The sequence below is a fragment of the Diceros bicornis genome, chromosome 8 (genome assembly GCF_020826845.1).
Source record: "Diceros bicornis minor isolate mBicDic1 chromosome 8, mDicBic1.mat.cur, whole genome shotgun sequence".
NCBI classification, from domain to species: domain Eukaryota; kingdom Metazoa; phylum Chordata; class Mammalia; order Perissodactyla; family Rhinocerotidae; genus Diceros; species Diceros bicornis.
This window is the reverse complement of record NC_080747.1, coordinates 5,793,511-5,814,825: the sequence shown is the minus strand read 5'-3', so window position 1 is coordinate 5,814,825 and position 21,315 is coordinate 5,793,511. Positions and strand designations below refer to the sequence as shown.

The following is a 21,315-nucleotide window of genomic DNA, read 5'->3' as shown; positions in this document are numbered from 1 at the left end:
TTGTAGGATCTTTGCTGTCTTGTGCATTGTAGGATCTTTAACAGCATCCCTGGCCTCCACCCACTAGATGCCAGTAGCAGTTTCCCAGTTGTGACAACAAAAATTGTCTCCAGACATTGCCAAATTTTGCCCTGGGAGGGCAAAACCACGCCCCGTTGAGAACCACTGGGCCAGTCATTCAGTAGTTTTGGTACAGTAAACATTCCTTTTGCCGCCTCGACATTTGCCAAAGGCAAACCCTCAGAACTTGCAAGTGACAGTCCAGTACGTCTCCCAACCCCTGATAATGAGCACAGACCCCTAAGCCAAAGGCAGAACCACTCGCCACTGAATGAGGGCTTTGATTGCTACCAATTTCTTAAAGCACTCTCCGCAGTTCTGCTTCAAATATTTATGGAGTCTGTGAAATGGCCCTGGAGAGTGAGCGATCCTATTGAATTTATAACTCCAGCGGTGATTTATTGACCTGGGAATTGCTGCAAATGCTTTGTCTAAGCTCTTTGTGGAAAGCCAGGATCCTCGCGGGGCTCAGGAGCTCAGAGGGCGGGGGGAGGTCGTCGGCCTGGAGGACAGGACTGGACATTCTGTCTTCTTGCAGACACTGTGCAGGGAGTCCTGGTTCCGCAGAGACGGGGCGCGGTCCCGGATCAGGCGTTGGTCCCGAGGGCAGGGGGAGCTGGAGGCAAGAGCATAATGAATGGTCTCTGCTTCTGCATGTTCGTAAAGCCTTCTGATCCCACACTCTGTCCAAGGGAGAGACGACAACGATAACCAACACTCATTGAGCACTGTCTGTGCGGGGAACCACACGCTCCTCAGGCCCTGGCTCACTTGCTCCCCTTACAGTTCAGTGAGGCACACCAGCACTCCCGTGTTAGGGATGAGGAACTGGAGACGGGGCTGGGGGAGGCTCTCGCCCATGTCATCCAGCAGGTGCCTGACAAGACAGTCGCTGATGGGTATCCCCACAGTGCAGATGTCCTCTATAAATGCTCCTGTTCCCAGCGACAAGAGACGATAATCTTCCCAGTCAAAGGAAATCAGCATCTATTGGACGCCAACCTCAGGCCCAGCACCGCTCAGGGCTCTCAAATGTGCTGTTTCACTTCATCCTCCCAACAGGCTGTTATCAGGCCCATGTTACAGACCAGGAGACAGTCACCTGTTTCAAAGACGCTAAAGAGCTTATCTAAATCTATGTAGCTCTGAAATGGCGGGCTCAGTCTTCAAACTCAAGCCCCTCTGATGTCAAAACCCCGCTCGGTCTAGATCTCCACAGCAGCTCTGACACGTGTGTTAGACCTTCACCGACAGCATCTCACACTCATCAAGTACCCTCCCTGCAGATGACAGGTACTCAGTAATATGAGTCCTGCTGATGCCTGTGTTCGGTCCCCTGGAAGGGCGTGACCAGTGTGTGTGCCTCACCAGCCAGAAAAGCAGAGTGGAGCAAAGTTCTCCAGTGTCCCAGGAGGCAGTGACCAGAAGGCAGTCCTCACGCGCAGCGCCCTCTGCCTGGTCAGTGGAAGATGGCTGAGAATGAGGCTGGGTGGTGAAGGAGAGGAACGGATGAGCAGAGAGCACCTCCCTGTGAGCCACGCTTGGACGGGCCCCTGCCCCCACGGTGCTCCCAATCCAGTAGGAGAGGCGGGCAGAGAAACGTGCGTTTGCACCCCAGAGAGCAAGCTGGAGGAGAGGCCCACGCAGGTGCCAGTGGAGCCCCGGAGGAAGTGCCACCTGCACAGCCCACTCCACGCAGAGTAACTCGCACACAGAATGCCAACACCAGCCCACGGAGCCTGGACTTTATCATTCAGCCGCATGCAACCACTGATTTTGCAGGGAAGGGAGTACAGTATTGGCAGTGTCACATGGTTCAGCCTGTGACGAACACCGAGCTCTGATGACGGGCCAGGCATCCTTCTAAGCAATTGACACACATTGATTCACTCAGTCTTTAACCCAAAGAGGTAAGTCATGTTATTATCCCATTATACAGATGAAGAAACAGAGGCCCAGAGAGGTTAAGTGACTTGCCCAAGCCACACAGCTAATTGGAGGCAGAACCAGGATTCAAACCCAGGCCGTGTGGCTCCCAAGCCCGCACTGGTCACCGCTACAGTCTGCCAGCGAACACGGGGACAAGCGAAGGGTCTCCAGGGGAAGAGCGGCATGATCAGGCTTGTGTTATAGAGGCTGAACGCTGCTTCAATTGCTGAAGGTGTACCAGCTTTTTCAGGATATTTTCGTCTATTTTTAGGCTCTCCTCCCCTGTTTTTTCTTCTCTCAGCTCAACCATAAAATAATATAATTGTGATATGTGACAAATTTAGTCCTTCAAAAATGACCTCATTTTGCTTCTAGGTCACTAATCCCCTGGTGCCATTATTTAACGAGTTGATTCTCACCAGAGGAAGCTCTTCCCCACAGCCAGCCCAGGTCTCCAGCTGGCAATCTGTTCTTCCGCCGGGCAGAGAGCTCCACTCCCCGACCCCCGTTACAACCAGAGAGAACCAAGGCTGCCGGCGAAAGGCACTGGTGGGGATGAGGACGCGGTGCCCGCGTGGCCCCTAGAGAAATAGCCCAACAGCCCCCCTCTCTAGTTTTTCATCCAACAGGGCCTTTCTGAAGGCCGTGTAAAACATGGAAACAAAAATGTCTAAACTGACATCCTGTCATCTCGCTACTAAGAAACAAAAGTATCCTGTGGACCTGAAATCATGTCCAATAAAGGGAGAGTTTTATCCAGTGGCATTCGACGTTTGTGGTGATAACTGAAGAAAGGTGAAGAACAATGGAGAAACGTGAAACCATGAGAGTATTAGGATGCACTTGTGGCTCTCCATGCATTCAAGTTACGCTCCAACTGCCTCCTCAAAGATTTGCTATCGGTTTCTGGCCAGTATCACCTAGAGCAGACGTTCCAGGGTTTTTCTCACTCCAGACTGGAACATCAAGGGAGGCAGGAGGCATGGCTCTCATCCCCCCAATGAAGGCCCAGCACGGTCCAGCCACAAAATGACCAGGGCGCCAGCTTTAGCGCCAGGCTGCCTGGTGGAGACCCAGCTCCATCACTTACAAGCTGTGTGACGTGGAGTTAGCTGTCCTTTATCCACAGGTGTCCTCTGGGCCCCACCTCTTCTCATAGGTAAAGTGGGGCTAATGCTGAGATCTATTTGGGGGCTAATCGTGAGCACTAGATAAGCTGATCGTTGCACGCAGTAAGCATTCACAAATGGGAGTGGGGGTTTTCTTTCTCATTGTTGCTCTCACCCACATCATTGTTATGACCTCCTACATCCTCTCTGCATCCTCACACTTCAAGATGCAGCCATGTTTAATCACCTGCAATTCCCCCACTACTTCCTGAGCACTCGCCTCTCTGTCTTTGCAGGTCTCGTTCCCTTGGTCTAGACGGCCTTCCACCTGCTGGCGATCAGGGAGGTCAAAGATCCAAAGTCAGAGGTGATTTTCCCAGAAAAAGATCATAGCCGGAAAGAAGTTCTTATTACTAGGCAATAAACCTGCAGACAAGTCATTTAAAATGAAAGTCATCAATCAGAAAAGAAAACCTTTAAGAAGGTCAGTAACAATAGCTGTCATTTACCGAATGCCTGCCTGTGCCAGGCAGTGCAGTAAGTCCTTCATGTGCATAATTTCACTGAATTCTCCCAACAACCCTGAGAGGTAAATATTGTCTCCATTTTTTAAGTAAAAAAGTCAATGGAAGCATGGAGACAGGAGAGAAGCCAAAGGAGTAAAAGGTGCAAGAAAAATAATAACAGGTTGAGATGAGGTGCTAAGAATAAGCTCATTCTCCTCCTGAGTCATGGCTGGACTCTTTCTTGGGCGCCTCTTATGTTCCAGACACACACTCAGCCCTGCTTGCCTGATTTTAGCCCCATAACTCTGGGAGGCAGTGTGATCCCCACTGTGTAGACGAGGAGAGTTGGGCACAGACACACTAAGTGACTTGACCAACATCACACTGAATTAGAGCCGTGATTTGAATTCAGGTTGGTCAGACTCCAAATCTCATAAGCAAAATAACTTTTCTCTGGGAAAACAGAGTGCTGCTCTCACTCCAACCAACTAGGACATTTTAGACAAAACTTCCAATGGGAACAACTAGAAAAGCTGGACAAAATATAACAAAACATCTATTTAAGCCACCTGAGAGCTACCGAGACTGTGAGGATTTGTGGGACTAGGATTGAAAACGGGAGAGAAGCCAAGAGGAGCGAGCACAGCATTTGTGGCCACGCTTCCCCTCACGGTGAAGGCACAGCCTGGATGTGATGGCGGCAGCTGAGACGTGGAAAGCTGAACAGAGCCTTGACAGCCTCATGGGCCACAGAGACCAAGGAGGAGGGACTCTGTGGACACTGGGGCTTTTGGTTGGGACCACAGAAGGCTGTGCCCTACGAGTAAAAGTGACCGAGAAATAAAGCAGACTTCATAAGCTGAAACACATCTCCGGGTCAGTCCTGACGTGAGGAACGGTCTGCCCTGGCCTAGCCACCTGTCAGAGGCTAAAGGAAGTCTGCCCTAGATGAAGACTCTGTCAAGCAGAACCTCCAGTTCTGTCTTCAGGTTTTCACACACAATGTCTAGCACTCAACGAAAAATAACCAGACACAGAACACATGATTTAACCAAAACTGCAAATTTAAACTTAGAGAATAGAAAGAGATCAGGAGGGGAAGCCAGGGGGCTTTGTGGTGTTGGTCATTTTCATCGACCTGGTGGTGGCCTCATGGGTATGTGTCACTGTGATGATTGTTAAGCTGTACACATACGAGTTGTACCCTTTTTGTATGTGTTATACTTTCAGTAAAAAAGTTTACTTAAGAAATCAGGTGACTGATGTCCCCTCACCTTTGGAGAATCCAATCGAGCTGCCTGTGTCGGCCACTCAGCCTTGGGAATACGCCAGGAGTCTGAACACAAAGGTCTTTGGAGGACATTGTCCGTTTTGGGATTCAGGAGGTATTTCTGAGCTAGAAGAGAATATTCTCAGTCAAGCCTCAGCTCTTCTGAAAATCAGCAAGTCTCTGAGCCTTGCAATAACCTTTTTTATTCTCTTGCTGTTCCCCAGGTCATACCCAGACCCCACACCGCATGACAGAGGTCCTCTCAGATGCCTTTGGACTCTGAGTGCCTCGTTCACAGCCCTCGGATGGTATGTCATGGTCTTCAGGTATCCTAGAAAGCTGCCTGCCTGCCTCACCTTTCCCTACCAGGCTGAAAGCTCCTTCAGCATGGGGACCACCACCTGTGCAAGACAACTCATCTCTGGAAGGCCTGAAACCCCCACCTGGGGTCTGGCACATGGCAGCTGTTCAGAAAGGTTGAATCAATAAGTAACTCAATCAGTCTAGCACCTTTCCTTCTTTTAAAGGTAAGCAAGCTGAGCCCAGAGAAGGGAGGAGACTTGCACAAATCAGTGGCAGCAGTGGGACCAGCTAGGATTTATACCCCTCCAACAATGAAAACAGACGCCAACACAGGCTGCAGGGAGAGAAGACAAAGGTACAGAAGGGCAGGCCCATCCTGACCAGGGAAAGACCGAGGACAGGCCTCTCTCGTCTATTGACGCCCTGCCACGTGCCAGGCACCAGACACTCCTGAGAAAGGTCATGTTACTCTCCTTTTAAAGATAAGAGTTTGGGGTTCAGAGAGGTTAATTAACTCATCCAAGATCACACAGCTGGTAAGAAGAGAGAATCTAGTAATAAGAATCGCTAGATGAGCAGATCTCAAAAGCAGCTCAGTCACCTAAAGGTAACACCACTCATTCTTTCTCCACGTTTTTATTGAGCACCTGAGATGAACACAACCCTAAACAAATCCTTAAGACCCCCACCCCACCCCCATGCTGATAGTATACTGCACTTAAACAGGGGAATTCTGTCTGGCCAGGTAGCATCTTAATTTTCTTCTTAATATTAAAAATAACAGAACAAAAAAAAATCACCCATGTTACCATCTTTGTAAGTAACCACTGTTAGTATTTTAGTTTATCTCCTAGCCTAAGTTACCAATCACACACAGATGTGCACGTGTAGTTATATCCTTGTGGTCATCCAATACATTCCATTTCCTATTTTTTTAAATTTGGTAGACTATCGTAATTTCCATGCTAGCATATGGTGCTTATCAGCATCATTTTAAGTGATTGTATAATATTTCATTGAGTATATGGCTTAATTATTAACACTGGAGATTTTTTCCCCCAATTTTTCACTATTATAAATGCCCTGGCATGAATACACCTGTCTACAAAGCTTTTCCACACATAGAATTATTTACTTAGGATAAATTTACAGGAGCAAAACCACAGGGCTGAGGACTTTGGCCATTTCTGTTGTGGCAGTATTTTTCCAATGTGTTCTCCGTAAGCTGTGAAATAAGGCAGCTCTAAGTGGGAGAAAGTGGGGTCCGGGTTCCTGATGGTCTGCAGTTGACAGTGGGCGTGTTCCCACCCGGTCCCACCTGTCAGCAGGTCCTGCCGGCCTGGACTGAGTCTGAGCACACAGACTCTTCCTGATTGGAAATCGCACTTACCTCTAACAACCGCTGTCTCCTCAGACTCGGCGTCCAGGTGGTGGCTCGTCTGGAAGAAAAGACACCTCAGCAGTTATTTTGCATGACACGGGAGAAGAAGCCTTACACAGACGATTGCACCTGGAAGGAAGCGGGCACCCCCCCCCCGCCCCCCGCAGAAAGTGCATTCTAGGGTCTGACCCACTCCTCCCTGTGCGCGTGAAAATGCAGACAGGACCCCTTCTTCTCTGCCCACGATCCTCACACAAGTCAGGATTTGCTCTTAGGGAATACAGGGGCAAGGAAACAATTCCACTTCCTTTACTCAAATGAAATCTGCAAACAGAGACTGTGATCAATGTGTTTCAGGAACTGCTGTTGAAAGGGGAAAAAATGAGGGCAGCTGGACAGCAGAGTCCCCAGGAGAAATACTCTCTCTCTGCGAGGTCCCGCCCACACCTTGCCGGAGCTGATCACTGAGTTGCCCCTGGGCCCTGACTCAGTCATCCAGGAACTCGGGTTGGGCTGGAACCTGAGTCCTCGGCACCACCGCGCAGCGCAGACTAGCTGGCCTCCTGAGTCATGCCGTCGCGCAGGGCCTGTAAGAGGTGGTGCGGCTGCTCGGCCCCGCAGCCCCCGATTGGTTGAGCAAGAGGAACTGGTGGATCTTCAGGGCAGGTTAGAGTTGATCCCAGCCCAGCAGTCCAGATCTTGCTCCCTCTTGGTCATTCCTGGTGGGGAAGGGGCCCTGAGTGCACTGTCGCTGTGATAGCTCCCTGCCCCTATCTCCACTGTTGTCCTCCAAGGATTTGCACTGGCCACTCTCCTGCCTGGAAGATCCCTGCTCTCTTGTTCTTTCTCTGGTGAACTTATATGCATATGTCAAGACCTAACTCAAATGTGTCCTCCTCTGTGAAGTCTTCCTGGACTCCACCTCGCAGAGTTCAGCCGCCTGCCTCTCACATAGCCACTACGTGCTGCACTGTGACACTGGGCTCTGTGACTGTCCCTCTGAAATGGATTGACTAAGCCAGTGACTAATACACAAGGGCATGGATTATGGCTCAACCCTCTTCTGATACTCATCCAATCACACCACCACAATTGGGAGCCTTCTGGACCAGGCACAGGGTCCAGAAATCTCTTAGAGATTTCACTTAGATTCCCCGGGACATTGTGTCTTCAAGTACCATGACTGCTCACACCCCCGTGCCTTTGCACATGCAGGTCTCCTGGCCTAGAGGGTCTTCACTCTATCCTTCCAGCTATTAAAACCCTTTTTTTTTTATCCTTCAAGGGCTAGTTTGCCTGCTTCCTCCTCCAGGAAGTATATTCCCCAGTCTCCCCCTCTTCTCTGCTCAGTGCTGGTGCTTCAAAGGATGCTTTTCCTTGCACATGGGTTTAGAGTTAGCCTCATAGCTGCAGACTTCTTCAACCTGAGGAACAGGTGTCATTGACCTCAGGTAGCCTCGTATTCATTAAACAGACTCCCGGGTGCCCCTGCATTCAGTATGTGACGGGGGATCTCATTTATGCCTGGGGAGGCTCAGAGCCGGGATTCTTGGGGTAAATCCTGGCTCTGCCTCTTGCTGGTTCCATGGTCTCTGCCAAGTCTGTTGAGCTCTGAGCCTTGCCTCCATCTGTGGAGGAGATACTGAAATGCTCCCTGCATGGTTATGTCAGAAAGAGAGGAGGATGAATGTGTTCTGGATGCTCCCCACGGAGGAGCAGACAGATGAAGCCTTGCCCTACATGCTCCTCTCCCCCGCCTCTTTCCCCATGTAAACTTTTGGGGGGATATTCCAAACTTCATAAAAGACAGGAGCTAAGAGAAAATAATTACCTGGGTCCTTGGAGGCCTGGACATGGGGTTGTTGATGTAATGAATTAGGGGAGTTCAGGGCTCTGAGTCTTGCTGCTAAAATGAGATTCCAGTTCTGAAGGCCCATACACAGACCTAGTTGACTGATCCCGGAGGAAGCAGGATGGTTCCAGGAGGTGGAGGGAAGAGGACAGAGCAGGGCGACAGGAGGTGAAATTAGAGCTTCCTTACTAGGTCCCCTGCATCTTCCTGAGGCTGCAGTCCAGATGACCCCCGCCGCTGGTCCACCAAGCCCCTGATCTCCTAGGGGAGCAAAACTTTGGTTTTGCTTGAAAGGCCCCCAAATCCTCTTTGAGAAATTGCATGTGACAGTGCTGGGCATTTGACATAGGGTCTTGTTCGAACCTTGCAGAACCCTCCAGGAGGGAGAGCACCAGCCCCCCGGCCTAAGAGGACAGGTGACCTAGGGAGGTGAAAGGCAACACCAGGGCCACAGAGTGGCGATTCTTCAGGATCTGGGGTGTCTTCGTCTGCCAGGTGGAACTCCGAGCCTGCAGAGAGGACAGTGACCCTGACGGCCCAGGGAGTCAGGTGGGACCACTCATCAAGTTCTCTGATGGGACCTTCCATTTGTTGAGCTGACCCCAGGCCGGACCCTGGGGGAGGTGGTTCAGGCACGGGCAGGAGGGCGTGCTGCCACGTTAACCAGTGCCATCTCCCAGGTGAGTCCTGGCACCACTTCTCCGCCTCCCCATTGGAACCCGGGCATCTGCCTCCAAGGAGGGGATGATGTAGCCAAATGCGAGCAACGAAGAAATCTCCTTCTTGGCTCATGAACGTCAACAGCCTCGATCCCAGAAAAACTAGGTCTCCTGGGGCTGGGGGTCAGGGAGCAAGTGGAGGGGGCCCTGAGAAGGGGCCTTGAGCCCTGCCCACTCAAACCGAGTCTGGGGGTGGAGTGGATGGGGAGCCCCCAGAGAGGTTTAGGAGCGCAAGAACAGAAGGAGCCTGCCCTCTCCTTGCTCCTATGTCCAGCTGAAGCCCGGGAGGTGGCAATACCCAGTCTTCCCAGCTGAAGCACAGCGGAGACCTGGCCAGGCTGACCTCATGGAACTCCTCCACCCCCAGAACAGACGCCTGCACTGCAGAGAACCGGCTGGGCTGGAGGAAGGACACCAGGGCGGAGGCAAGGACACTGTGGACGCTGGCGGCCAGAGATGCCGAGGGAAGGATGACAGGTCAGCGGACGCCAGCACGGGAGATGGCAGCCCTGAGGACTGGGAAGCCCCCGCCCCATCCATGCATCTGTCCTGGTCCCTCAGGGCCATGCACTGTGTGTCTGTGTCCCCCCAAAATTCATATGCTGAGATCCTAACCCCCACGCGATGGTGTTCGAGGTGAGGCCTTGGGGAGGTGGTTAGGTTACGAGGCTGGAGCCCCCATGATGGGACTAGTGCCCTTGTAAGAAGAGACACAAGAGCTTGCTTCTCTCTCCCCCATATGAGGGCGCAGCGAGGTCTGCACACCAGGAAGAGAAACCTCCCCAGAACCTGACCATGCGGGCACCCTGATCTCAGACTTCCAGCCTCCAGGACTGTGCGAAACGAACATGTGTTGTTTAAGCCCCCAGTCTGTGGCATCTTTGTTAAGGCAGCCTGAATGGACTGAGACATTTAGACACAACCCTGAGGAAGGGGCACGGGTGCTGAGCCGACGGCGGCTCAATTTCCATCACCCACCCACCTATCCCCGGCAAGAAGAGGAAATCGAGGGGAGGTGGCTACTGACCCTGAGTGACCGGCCGTGGGTGCAAACACCCTCCTCCTGAAAGGACGGCAGCTCGGACGGCCCCGGCTCCGAACCCCGACTCGCCACCCCCATGCGTGACCTTGACCAGCTCTGACCACTCTGAGCCTCAGTCTCCTCCTTGATCAAGTGGGCTGCAAGGAGGACGAAGTGAGTCAACCTGCAGAGAGTGCCGGCACGGGGAAGGGCTCTGTGACTCTGGGCCATCATGACCCCTTCCAGTGAATAAACGAACAGCAGCCTGTCCCGTGGGGCCCCACCCAGCCCACACCCTGTGCCCCTCCCTTGGATGTCTGTGGTGAGTGTGAGCCCCCTCCCAGGAGCAGGGGCCAGAGAACGTGAGCCACCCGGGGCCCGGGGCCTCCCAAGGATGTTTCTGGAAGGCCTCACTTTGCAGGTATGCCAGCCTCAGTGCTCCCAGGACCCGTCCCTCTCTGTTCTGGCACATCCCACTCCAAGCCCATTAGCATCTCCCCAGCCAGCGGAGCAGCCCTCCCGGGCTCCATGCCAGAACCTAAAGCCTCCATCTGTGTTCTCTGAAAAGAGTCAGCGCCCGCAAAACCCACTTCCTGCCCAGCTGCCAGTGGGAGGAGCTGCCACCACTTCCATGAGGGTCTCGGTGCCCCCCAGGGCTTTGCTCCTCTGCCTGGGCCTCAGGTTCATGGCCAGGTTACCGGGCTATTGAAACAAAGGGGCTGCGATGTGCACGGCCTGCCTGGGCTCTGCCGCTCAGTCTGGTCCACACACCTGCTGGATCTGTCTTCCCAAAGCACATGGGTCCTGCTTCAACACCTTCACGCTCCCCACTAACTACAGAACCCAGCGGAAATGACCTCCCATCTAGGATCCCGCCCCTCCTTCACTCAGGACCCCACACTCCAGCCAGCCTGAAGCCCTCCTGCCTTCTTAAACACATCACAGGTTCTTTCACTGCCCTATATCTGCACGCTGAGGATTGGCCCTTCAGGGACAAGAAGGATCGACTCGTCGAGGGCCTGGCACATGCCAGACCCTGGGCTGCTGCCCACATTCCCGCCAGTGCTGCACAGGACCCATCCCACCCTCCTTCTGACAGCAGTCGTGACCACGGGGGCTGTGTACAGAATCCCACAGCCAGGTCCAAATCCCAGCTTTGCTTGGGCAAGTGACTTACACAGAAGTCTGAGCTAGAAAGCCACTTATAGACATGTGTCCTCGGGCAACACTTGTCACCTCTTTGAGGCTCAGTTGTCTCATCTGGAAAAGGGGATGATGACAGTCCCCTCCCCACGGGAGGACCACCTGAGTTAGTTAGATAAAGCATGCAGAAGAGGGCCTGCCCTCGGTGAGTGGTACCTGTCAGGGTCCCCTCCTAAGGCCGCAGAGCTGGAAGGCAGCAGAGCTAATGAACCCAGGGCTCCCTGACCCCAGGGCCTGCCCTTGACAACTGCCCACATGAGGACCAGGTTCCCACCATGTGGGACTCCCTGGACGAGGTCCTGTCGCTCCCTGTCTGCTCGCACGTCTCGGCCGGCCTGGTTCTCCATTTCTCCCCAGTGCACCTCGCCTGGGTCATGGTGGGAAATGCTCAATAAACATTTGCGGAAGGAAATGGCAGAGCCGGGGTTTGTGGTTTGTGCAGGGAACAGTGAGGTGGCCCCCAGATCATGAAAATGGGGGTGTTCGTGGAGAACTGAATTGTAAAATAATGTAAAATGAGTCAGAGCAGAGTCAAAGGCACCTTAAAAGGAGGGAATGGAAGCTCAGAACTGGCGATGACTTTTCAAAAGGTCTTGGGGGAGACATCCTGGTCCAAGGGGAGGCGTGTCCAGGCCTAGGAGCACAGCCTTACAGGACATGAATGAATCAGGCTGACGACATCATTAATTCTCCCTGGTCTCATTCCAGGCTCCCAAATGACCTTCGGATTATAAATATTTACTGACTAACAAATGAAGGAATGCATGACCTTGACTTTCCAGATAACTCCACTATAGGGGAGGATGTGCTGACACTTTTTTCACCCTTCCATCCAATACTTCAGCCTGCACATAGTTCTATTTCTCGTGGGAAATTAATAAATTAGTGTTCAGGTTTATACATCAGTCTCTGTGACTTTGGTCACTGTAAGTCAGCCTGTCCAATCCCAGTGAACATTTCAGTTCCAGTTTCAGAGGCTGCAAGCGTGAGGAGCAGCCCTTGGAGGGTGGGGCTCTCTCCACTGTGATACCCTCTCAGCAGACAGCTGGCCGGCCCGCCCAGCTGGCACCTACTGCCTCCAACACCCTGGAGCTCGGCTTTCAGTCCTGCCTCAGTCAACACCCAGGGACTGTGCTGGCACCTCAACAAAATGCTGCCCTCTTTCCTCATCCCTACTCCGGCTCTGAAGAGGCGAACCCCTCGGCCAGAGCAGAGACGAGCACTAGACTGGGAGTCTGGAGCCTCCAGGGATCCATCTCCTCGGCCGTGTGGTGATGTGGACCAGGGGACACCTACGACTCTCAGCAGGCTGTGGGGGAAAGGACGGGGCAGAGAAGGTCCCCTTGCAGAGGCTGGGCTCGGAGGGCCGAGGAGGGAGAGGCAGACCTGGTGCTGAGCTGTCGAGAGCAGGCGCGTGGAGAACAGGACCGGCTGAGTCTACAGAGGAGCTGCGTCCGCCCTCGCACCAGCAGGAGCCGAGCTAGTTGTGGGGGCGTTGCTGGCTGGTCCCCAGGAACGGGGTTGCGAGCTCGTGTGGGTGAGTGTGTGTGTGTGTGTGCGCGTGTGCATGTGTGTGTGTGGGCAGGCTTGGCTGAGCACCCTTGGGTGCTGTGCACACACACCCAGGCACTGCTGTTCAGAGCCAGGCGGAGACCCAGGAGTGCCTTTACCAGACCCGGGTCAGAACTGGCATCCATCACCATCCACACCACCTGGGGGCTGTGTGACCTTGAGTGAGCCTCCCAACCTCTCTGAGCCCATTTCCTCTTTCGTTGACCATTGGGAGAGGAGATCCTCATTCATTCAGTTCATTATTTCATTTAATCAACAAACATTCCCTGAGAAGCTTCTCTGTGCAGGTACTAGGGAGACAGAGATGGTTATGGAGTGGTTCTGGCCCCAACAGAGAGGCTGAGAAAACTCCCACAACAGTAGGGGAAGATCCCTCCTACTGCCACATCACGCATGCCCACGTGCTGTGGCGGACAGACGGCTGTGGCTAACTCTGATGTCCGTGGGACTCAGGGCAGGCTCCCTGGGCAAAGTCACACTTGTACTGTGCCCTAAGGATGGACAGAGGCCGCGGGGCAGACATGAACCCTGCCAGAGACAGCAGCAGGTGCCATGGTCTGAGGCACACGTGAAGGAGCCGTCTGGTGAGACAAACGCCCCGGGGCTTTATGATCCTGACGTTGGTGTGTCTGTTTCCTGCATAGTGTTCTGACCACTTTAAGAGTAAGGATGGCCAGGTCGCCTCGCTACGCCAGCCCCAAGCACAGGGCCGGCACACAGAAGGAGTCTAGGGCACGTCTGGGTGGGGTCAGTGGACAGAGGGAGGGAGGGCCGGTTCAGGTCAGGCAGGTGGACGGGCGGGTCAGGTGCCCACGACCCTGCAGGAAGAGGGACATGGGAATCTACCTGTGGGAGCCCCGGAGCCAGGAAGGTGGCCGCGTACTCTGCCAGGGCCACGTCATTCACCATGCTCTGCGCCGCCTCGGAGAGCAGGCGATCCACTGCCCCGTGTTTGCGCAGCTCCTGTAGCAGGTACGCGATCAGGCTGTTCCTCTCCCGGCACTTCCGGACCAGGGAAGCCAGTTTGGCCTGAAAGGGTGGGAGTGAAGACAGCCAGGTGGGTCCGTGGGTGCAGGGCTCCCCCTGGGGCCAGAGGGCTGAGCTGGGGGCTGTGGCAACTGCTCCCTGCTCTGCATCTCCCAGCACTGCCTTAGCTCAGCCACCCCCCTGCAATCCCTCCCTCCGCCCAGAAGCTGGAGCCAACTCTGAAAACAAGCAGCCACACTGCTGCTCACCCCTACGGTCTCCCCACTGCCCTCGATGGGGTCCAGGCTCAGGGTGGCAGAGGGTCAAGAGTGTGGACTTGGCCTCCACCACTGACCAGCTCTGTGACCAAGCTCCCCTCTGCACCCCGACTTGCTCATCTGCACAGTGGGCAGTGTCAAGGGCCCCAGGACAAAAGGAGATGGTGCAGGCAAAGCAGTCACACAGGCTGGCCCACACAGGCCCTCGGCAATGCCGGCCGTTACTGCTAGTGGGGCTTATAGACTCTCAGACCCGTTCCAAGGACCCTCCTTCTCACTCCTCCCATTTTGGCCACGCTGGCCATTCCCCACCCCCAACACCCCCAGAACTCCCTCATCACTCCTTCGAGTCTCCTACATGCCCAAGACCAGAAAAGCCTTGGTCAGATCTATGCAGAGGCCAGCCCGGGTGTCGCCTCCCAGGGCAGTCCTCTCTGATGCTCAGGGCTTGGTGTCCCTCTGTGCCAGGCTCCTGGCTTCCTTCTATCCCAGCAGTTAATTTTTGTATTTGTGGGTCTGTCTCCCACATAGTAGGGAGCGCTTCAAGGTCAAGGCTGACCCTCCCCTGGATCCCTGGCACCGTCCCTGTGCCATCGCTGGGCACAGCATGGCCCTTGAGAGGTTTCGTCACATAAATGATGTGAGTGAGTGACACTCTTGCCTTGAAATGACCTCCCATGTCTGCACGTCTGGAGGGGGTGACAGACTCTCGTCATCTTGCAGGTGGCCCTGGGTGGGTTGCTTCCCTCCCAGTGCGCCCTCCTGCTCCGTCAGAGGAGGAGGTGATGATCCCTTCCTGCCAGGCCTCCCTCCAAGTCTGTCCCAGAGGTTCAGGGATGTTTGCACATCAGTTTCCAGGTGTGCCTGGGTGCTTCGTAATGGCAGGCAGGTGCGACAGGAGGGTGGTCTGACTTGGAGGCCAGGGCACCCGGCACATCTAGGTGGGGCTCCCCAGGTCTGGATCACACCACCCCAAAACATCAGGGCCTCATTCCTTCAGCCAGCATTAGTTGAACATCTGCTACGTGTGGCTCCCCCCTAAGAAGGAGGCTATTGTTATGGTGACAATGACTCTACTGGGCTCCACATGAGAGACAGTGTGGCTGAGGGGAAGGTTGCAGTCTTTGGCATCAGACAGAGCTGGGTTCAAATCTTGGCCCTGCTACTGAGTAGCTCGGTGTGACTATGGTCATTGAATCTCTCTGAGCCTCAGTTTCCCCATCTGTAAAGTGGAGCTCATGTTCTCCTCCCTCACATGTTGCTGTGGAACTTAAAGCACATGTGGAGTGCCTGGCACATGGCATTCAGAAGATGGTGGCCATCATCGTTATGCGTCCTCACAAAATCTCCCCTGCCAGGTTAGGAATCACAAGTCCCATTTGTGACGAGGAAACTGAGGCCCAAGAGGCGAAGTGTCGCCCTGAGGAGGGGCTGGATTTTGAAGCCAGGTCGCTGTGGCTCCTCCCGTCCAGTCCGACCTCCTCTGGGTCAGGCCTTGCCTCGCATGAACGATGTGGTGCTGGTGCTGTGTTTTCATTTTTATCTCGCATCTGTAAAGCACTTTACAGTTTATAAGGGATTATGGTCCTCATTTAAGTGAACGGTGAGGAGCACATGGTGAGACAGCGGGAGGAGTGTGACAAGCTCACGTGCTCGAGAGCGCCACAGGTCCCTCTCTCTCTTCCATCCGTGACGGCCGGGGAGCATCAGAACAGACTCTGCGAGCAGCCCAGCGCCAATTATTGCGATTTCATTTCACAGACGCAAACCCGAGGCTCAGAGGACGCGGGATTCTGGGATGGAAAAGGCTTAGGGATCGTGTGGCTCACATTTCTGATTTAACAACTGAGGAAACTGAGGCCCCAGAGGGGGAGCAAGACTCGGGAGGTCTGGGGTCCTGGGGCTCAACCACGTCCTTACGACTCTTGGCCCAGGGCCTCCGTCTCCACCCTGCCAGAGGAGAGAAAGAAAGGGCAGGCCCTCCGGGCCCGCTTCCCAAAGCCAGCTGCCGTATTTGAGAGTGAATGTGTCATCTCGGCCAAACTACACGTCCGACTAGCAAAGAACACATTCCATCCTGCGGGCCAGTAACGCCATGTCTGGGAACTGGTCCTAAAGGAAAGTCTAGATATGTAGGGAGAAGTTTTCTAATAAAAAGTTTGCATCACGGTGATTTTATACAATAATGTAGAAGAGGGAAGGAGGGAAGGAGAAGGATGGACAGACGGACTGGAGCACCGGGCAAGCGGGTGGCGGCTTTATGCGGAATCTCTTGCTTTATACTCCAGCATGAACTGCAGCTTCAAAGGTTGGTAGAGATGGGAACAGCCCTTCCGGGTGACATTCTCAAGAGGAAAAGCAGGACACAGACATGTCCGTAGAGCAGGCTCTCAGACACAGGTGAAAACATACTGGAAGGAAATACAGAGATTCGAACAGGGACTTAGGGTGATTTTTGTCTCTTTCCTTCTTCTTTCCAGTATTTTTTACAATAGAGATGCACTACAACTATAGCGGGAAAATTGACAAGCTCTTTTTTTCAAAAGAGACATTTCATATTGATTTCATGAACATATTACCTTCAAAGGAGTCACAGCCAAATTTGCTTCATGTTGCTTTTTCTGCAGTTCTTCGAGCTGAAAGAGAACCACGTTCTGATGACCCTGAGCCATCGTTTACACAGCTCATGCCCCGCCTAGGCTCGGCTCGCCTGAGCCGGGCTCAGAGAGGTTGGCCCTTGCCTCCCCTCTCCTCCCACAGGGAGTTCTCAGTGCCGGGGAACCGAGGCCTCACCCATCACCTGCTTGGCAGGATCAGGGGAGGAAGTATGCTCTGAGCACCGGCGAATGAGATCTGCCAGATTGCAGTTGCCGGGCTAGCTCCGTTGCCTCTGCGTTCAGGAAGGAAGCCTTCCCCAATTCCCCATGCAGAGGTGGCAGTGTTAAACCTAGGGGTTCCTGGGCCAGACACTCTGGGTCCTAATCCAGCCCAGCCACTCACTAGAACCGTGACCATGTGCAAGTCACTTTTCTCTGCCTCAGTTTTCTCACCTGGAAAGTGAGGGTAATGTTAGTGCCCCCTAGTGGTGAGGATTGTGATGAGGATTCAGTGAATCAATTCCTGTAAAGTGCTTAGAACAAGGCCTGGCATTTGGTCAACACTCAATGGATGTAAACCATTATTACCATCTTCCGCAGAGGCGCCAGGCACGTGAGTGAAGCCACCTTGGGCCTTCCAGCCTAGCCCAGCGCCCAGCTGAATACCACCGAGCGATCCCACTGACGCTATGCGGAAAAGAATTGTCCGGCTGAGTCCTGCCTGAATTCCTGACCCATAAAATCATAAGATATAATTGGATGGTGTTCTATGAGCTCTTCTCAGTGACTCTCTTGTTCCGTCTGTAGTCAGGACAAGAAAGCTACATAAATAAAAGTCCTTCTTCCTCTCCCTGTAACCTCCTCTGACCTCCAACACTTTTTTTAACCCTACGTACCCATAATCATAAGGCATATGCGTATACATATGCATATGAAACTATACATACAAAATGTTTTACATCTTGTTTTGTCGTTTGATTTAAAATCGTCGTGTTATTTCCATATCAACAGATACAAACTTATCGTATTCTTTTTAAAATCTCACATATTATTTCATCACGAGGCTGAAACATAATTTATTTAAACCAATCTTTGTTTATGAAAATTTAGTTTCTGTTTCTTTGCTTTAGAAACACAGCTTCAATGAACATTTCTGTATATCTACTTGGCATACCTTTCTGAATATATTCAGAGTAACATGCCAGCTCCAAGCAGACTGTCTTATATTTGAAAGGCACTCCATAATATCTGCAGGCTTGGATTAAATCCTCTCTCTGCTTCAGTTCACAAAATAGCATGAATATGTTGCTGTTCACTATGTACTGGGGCATTTGCAATTAAAAAACAAGAAGAAAGTGAAAAGAACAGAATGGGAGAAAATATTTGCAAATCATATACCTAATAAGGGACTTGTGTCTAGAATATATAACAAACTCTTACAGCACAACAACAAAAAATTAAACAACCCAATTATGAAATGGGTAGAGGACCTGAATACACATTTCTCCAAAGAAGATACATGAATTGCCAATAAGCACATGAAAAGATTAGGGCTATGCAAATCAAAACCTCAATGAGATGCCACTTCATTCTCACTGAGATGGTTATCGTCAAAAAGACAGACAATAACAAGTGTCGGTGAGGATATGGAGAAGTTGAGACCTTCACCCACTGCTGGTGAGCATGTAAAATGGAGCAACAGAGGCGGGCCCGGTGGTGCAAGTGGTTAAGTGTGCGTGCTCCGCTGTGGTGGCCCAGGGTTCTGGTTCGGATCCCCGGCGCGCACCAACACACTGCTTGTTGGGCCATGCTGTGGCGGCGTCCCACATAAAGTGGAGGAAGATAGGCATGGATGTTAGCCCAGGGCCAGTCTTCCTCAGCAAGAAAAGAGGAGGATTGGCAGATATTAGCACAGGGCTTATCTTCCTCACACACACACACAAATATATATATATATATATATATATATATATATATATATATAGGATATGGTAAAAAGGCCTAACATGTAATTGGAGCTATATTTTTCACAGATCAGTGACAGACAGGAGAAAAAAGTCGTAATACCTCCACACTGGTTGAGGGCTCAGTGAAAAATACACCCTCATTCACTGCCTTGGCTTTGGAAGTGGGTGCCAACACTCTGGAAAGCAAATTCGTGATATGTATTAAAAACCCACAATATCTCCATTCTTTGAATCAGTAATCCCAGGTCTCTGAACTATTATGTATAAAGAGTAATACATAAATTCATGGAAACAACTATAGATCCAACAATAGGGGAATGGAAATCACGTGCACCCAACAGATGACCGCACAGCCAAAAAAAGAATGGACACGAAGGCCCTCAGGCAACAGAGACAAAGGACATAAACCTCTGCGCATCATGTACTCCATCCCACAGAGAACGCATGGGGAAGGAGTCAGAAATCACACCAAAATGTGGACGGTGTGTTTTTCATCCATCGGCTTGTAAAAAAAGGTAAAGCGTGGTGTCATCCAGGGTAACAACTGGTGGCCAGACAAGCATGCACACTCATTCCCTGTGGACGTACACATGACGCCACCATTATCTATCAGAGTTCATTACGGACATATCCTTTGATCCTTTGACCCAGTAATTCTTTCGCTAGGATTTTACCCTTCACATATGTGGCAGAAACATACCCCAAGACAGAGGTATAGAAAGGTTCACTGAAGCCTTGTTTGTTAAGCAAAGAAACAGAAACAATTTAGAGTCCCATAAACAAAGAATCGGCTAAGTAAGTTATGATTTGGCCTCAAGAAGAAATAATATGCAAGATTTTAAAAGAATGAGGTCAGCTTGTATGTGTTGATATGGAAATATCACCAAGATTTTTTATTAAATGATGAAATCAAGATGCAGAATATTTTTGTACGGTATAATTTCATATACATACACACACACATACACTGAACATGGGTAGATAGAGTTGAAAAAAATACTGGAGATCAGAAGGGTTGGGATTGAGGGGGAGGAAAGACTATTTTTTGTATTTTTAAAAAACTGAGATAATTATAGATTTTCATACACTTGTAAGAAATAATACAGAGAGATCTCTTGTATACTTGCCAGGTTTCCCCCAATGGGAACATTTTGCAAAACTACAGTATATTACAACCATAGAACATCAATTATATTGACATTGATACAATCCACCAATTTTTTTCAGATTTCTCCAGTTTTACTTGTACTTATTTCTGTGTGTGCATACACTAAGTTCCATGCAAATTTATCACCTATGTAGGTTCGCGTCTCCACCATCGCAGACAAGATACTGAACAGTTTCGACTCCACAAGGACCTCTCCTGTTGCCCATTTATCATCACACCCACATCGCTGCTACAGAGGAAGGACTTTCATTTATGTAGCATTTGAAAGACTGTTTGACTTTCTAAACCACCATATACCTGTATTATTACTATGTTTTGATTTAACCGAGGTTAGCTGGATGGAGGGATTACAGGCCTTGTTTTTCTTTCCTGTACTGTTCTGTGCTTTAGAAATCTAATAAATACTAGCAGACTGCTGGAAATGGTCAGTGAGGTCTTACCTGATTTTTTCTGCTCTCAGAACCTCCTGGAGCTAATGTGGGAACATTAGTTTATAGGTGGGAAAGGAAGCACGCCCAGCCTACCTTGCCCGTGAGCTCGTCCCGGAGGCGGAGGGCCTCATCGCGAGATGCCTGCAGCTCCCGGCGTGTGGACCCCTGGTCTCTGAGCTGGCACTGCAGGGTTAGCACCTGGTGCTGGAGCCGCCCGACACGCAGCCTGAGCTCCTCCTCGGAGGTCTCGGCCTCCGGGCCCTGGAGCTGTGGACACCACAGATTTGAATGAGATTCCTGAGTTATCTTCCAAGAGGTTTGCCTTAGCAAACAAACGGTACCCATTTCCTTCTTAATTTTATTTTCTGCTTAAATTTTTCCCACAGTAAAAAAATCTTAGAAAATAGAGGAACAGAAATCACCCCAAATCTTATTAGCCAGCATAATCATTGTCACTATCTATAGATTTTCTCCCAGTCTTTCTGCTGTGCCCTTACACATGTGCACATATGAGCCAGCGGCCCATGCCGGGTGTCTTGGGGGAGAGGGGATGTCGGGGAGTCTAGGGAATCCCAGAATAACATTTTAGAACATTATTTTTAAAAATATGCGAAATGGCATGGCATTCCAAAGTCTACTTTAATAGATGTTGGTCACCATTATACTGAAATGCAGTATGAGGAATGAAATTTAAGGTTCAAATCCAGTTATTAGATGCTTACTACATTAAAGCTTCATACAAAACAGAAGATGCTGCATTTTCCCCAAACAGTTTTCTTAAGTCAGTACAGAATAGCCTTTTACTCTTCTTGGGTCGAACATGAGTAGGTTTCATATTGACGCCAACAGGGAATTTCTGGGAGGGTGGAAGGTGTGGGGGAAGAGGCTGACATAGCTGATTTAGTGGGAAGTGTGGTTGAATGGTGGCAATGCTGCTGGCCCCAAATGGTTCCGGATTCCAAATTTTTATTTTTTAATAACTT

At 51.3% G+C, this 21,315-nt stretch overlaps 1 protein-coding gene across 1 annotated transcript in view; it reads right to left on the bottom strand.

Moving 5' to 3' along the window:
• Window positions 1-439: 439 nt before the first annotated feature.
• C8H4orf50 (chromosome 8 C4orf50 homolog) overlaps window positions 440-21,315 on the bottom strand; it is a 58,485-nt gene continuing 37,609 nt past the window's right edge. Inside the window, exons 8-13 of the mRNA XM_058546696.1 lie at window positions 20,426-20,599; window positions 16,749-16,805; window positions 13,772-13,954; window positions 6,568-6,616; window positions 4,879-5,000; window positions 440-676 (exon numbers count right to left, since the gene is read on the bottom strand). Of these exons, the coding sequence (XP_058402679.1) occupies window positions 440-676; window positions 4,879-5,000; window positions 6,568-6,616; window positions 13,772-13,954; window positions 16,749-16,805; window positions 20,426-20,599 (822 nt within the window). The remainder of the gene's footprint in view (window positions 677-4,878; window positions 5,001-6,567; window positions 6,617-13,771; window positions 13,955-16,748; window positions 16,806-20,425; window positions 20,600-21,315) is intronic.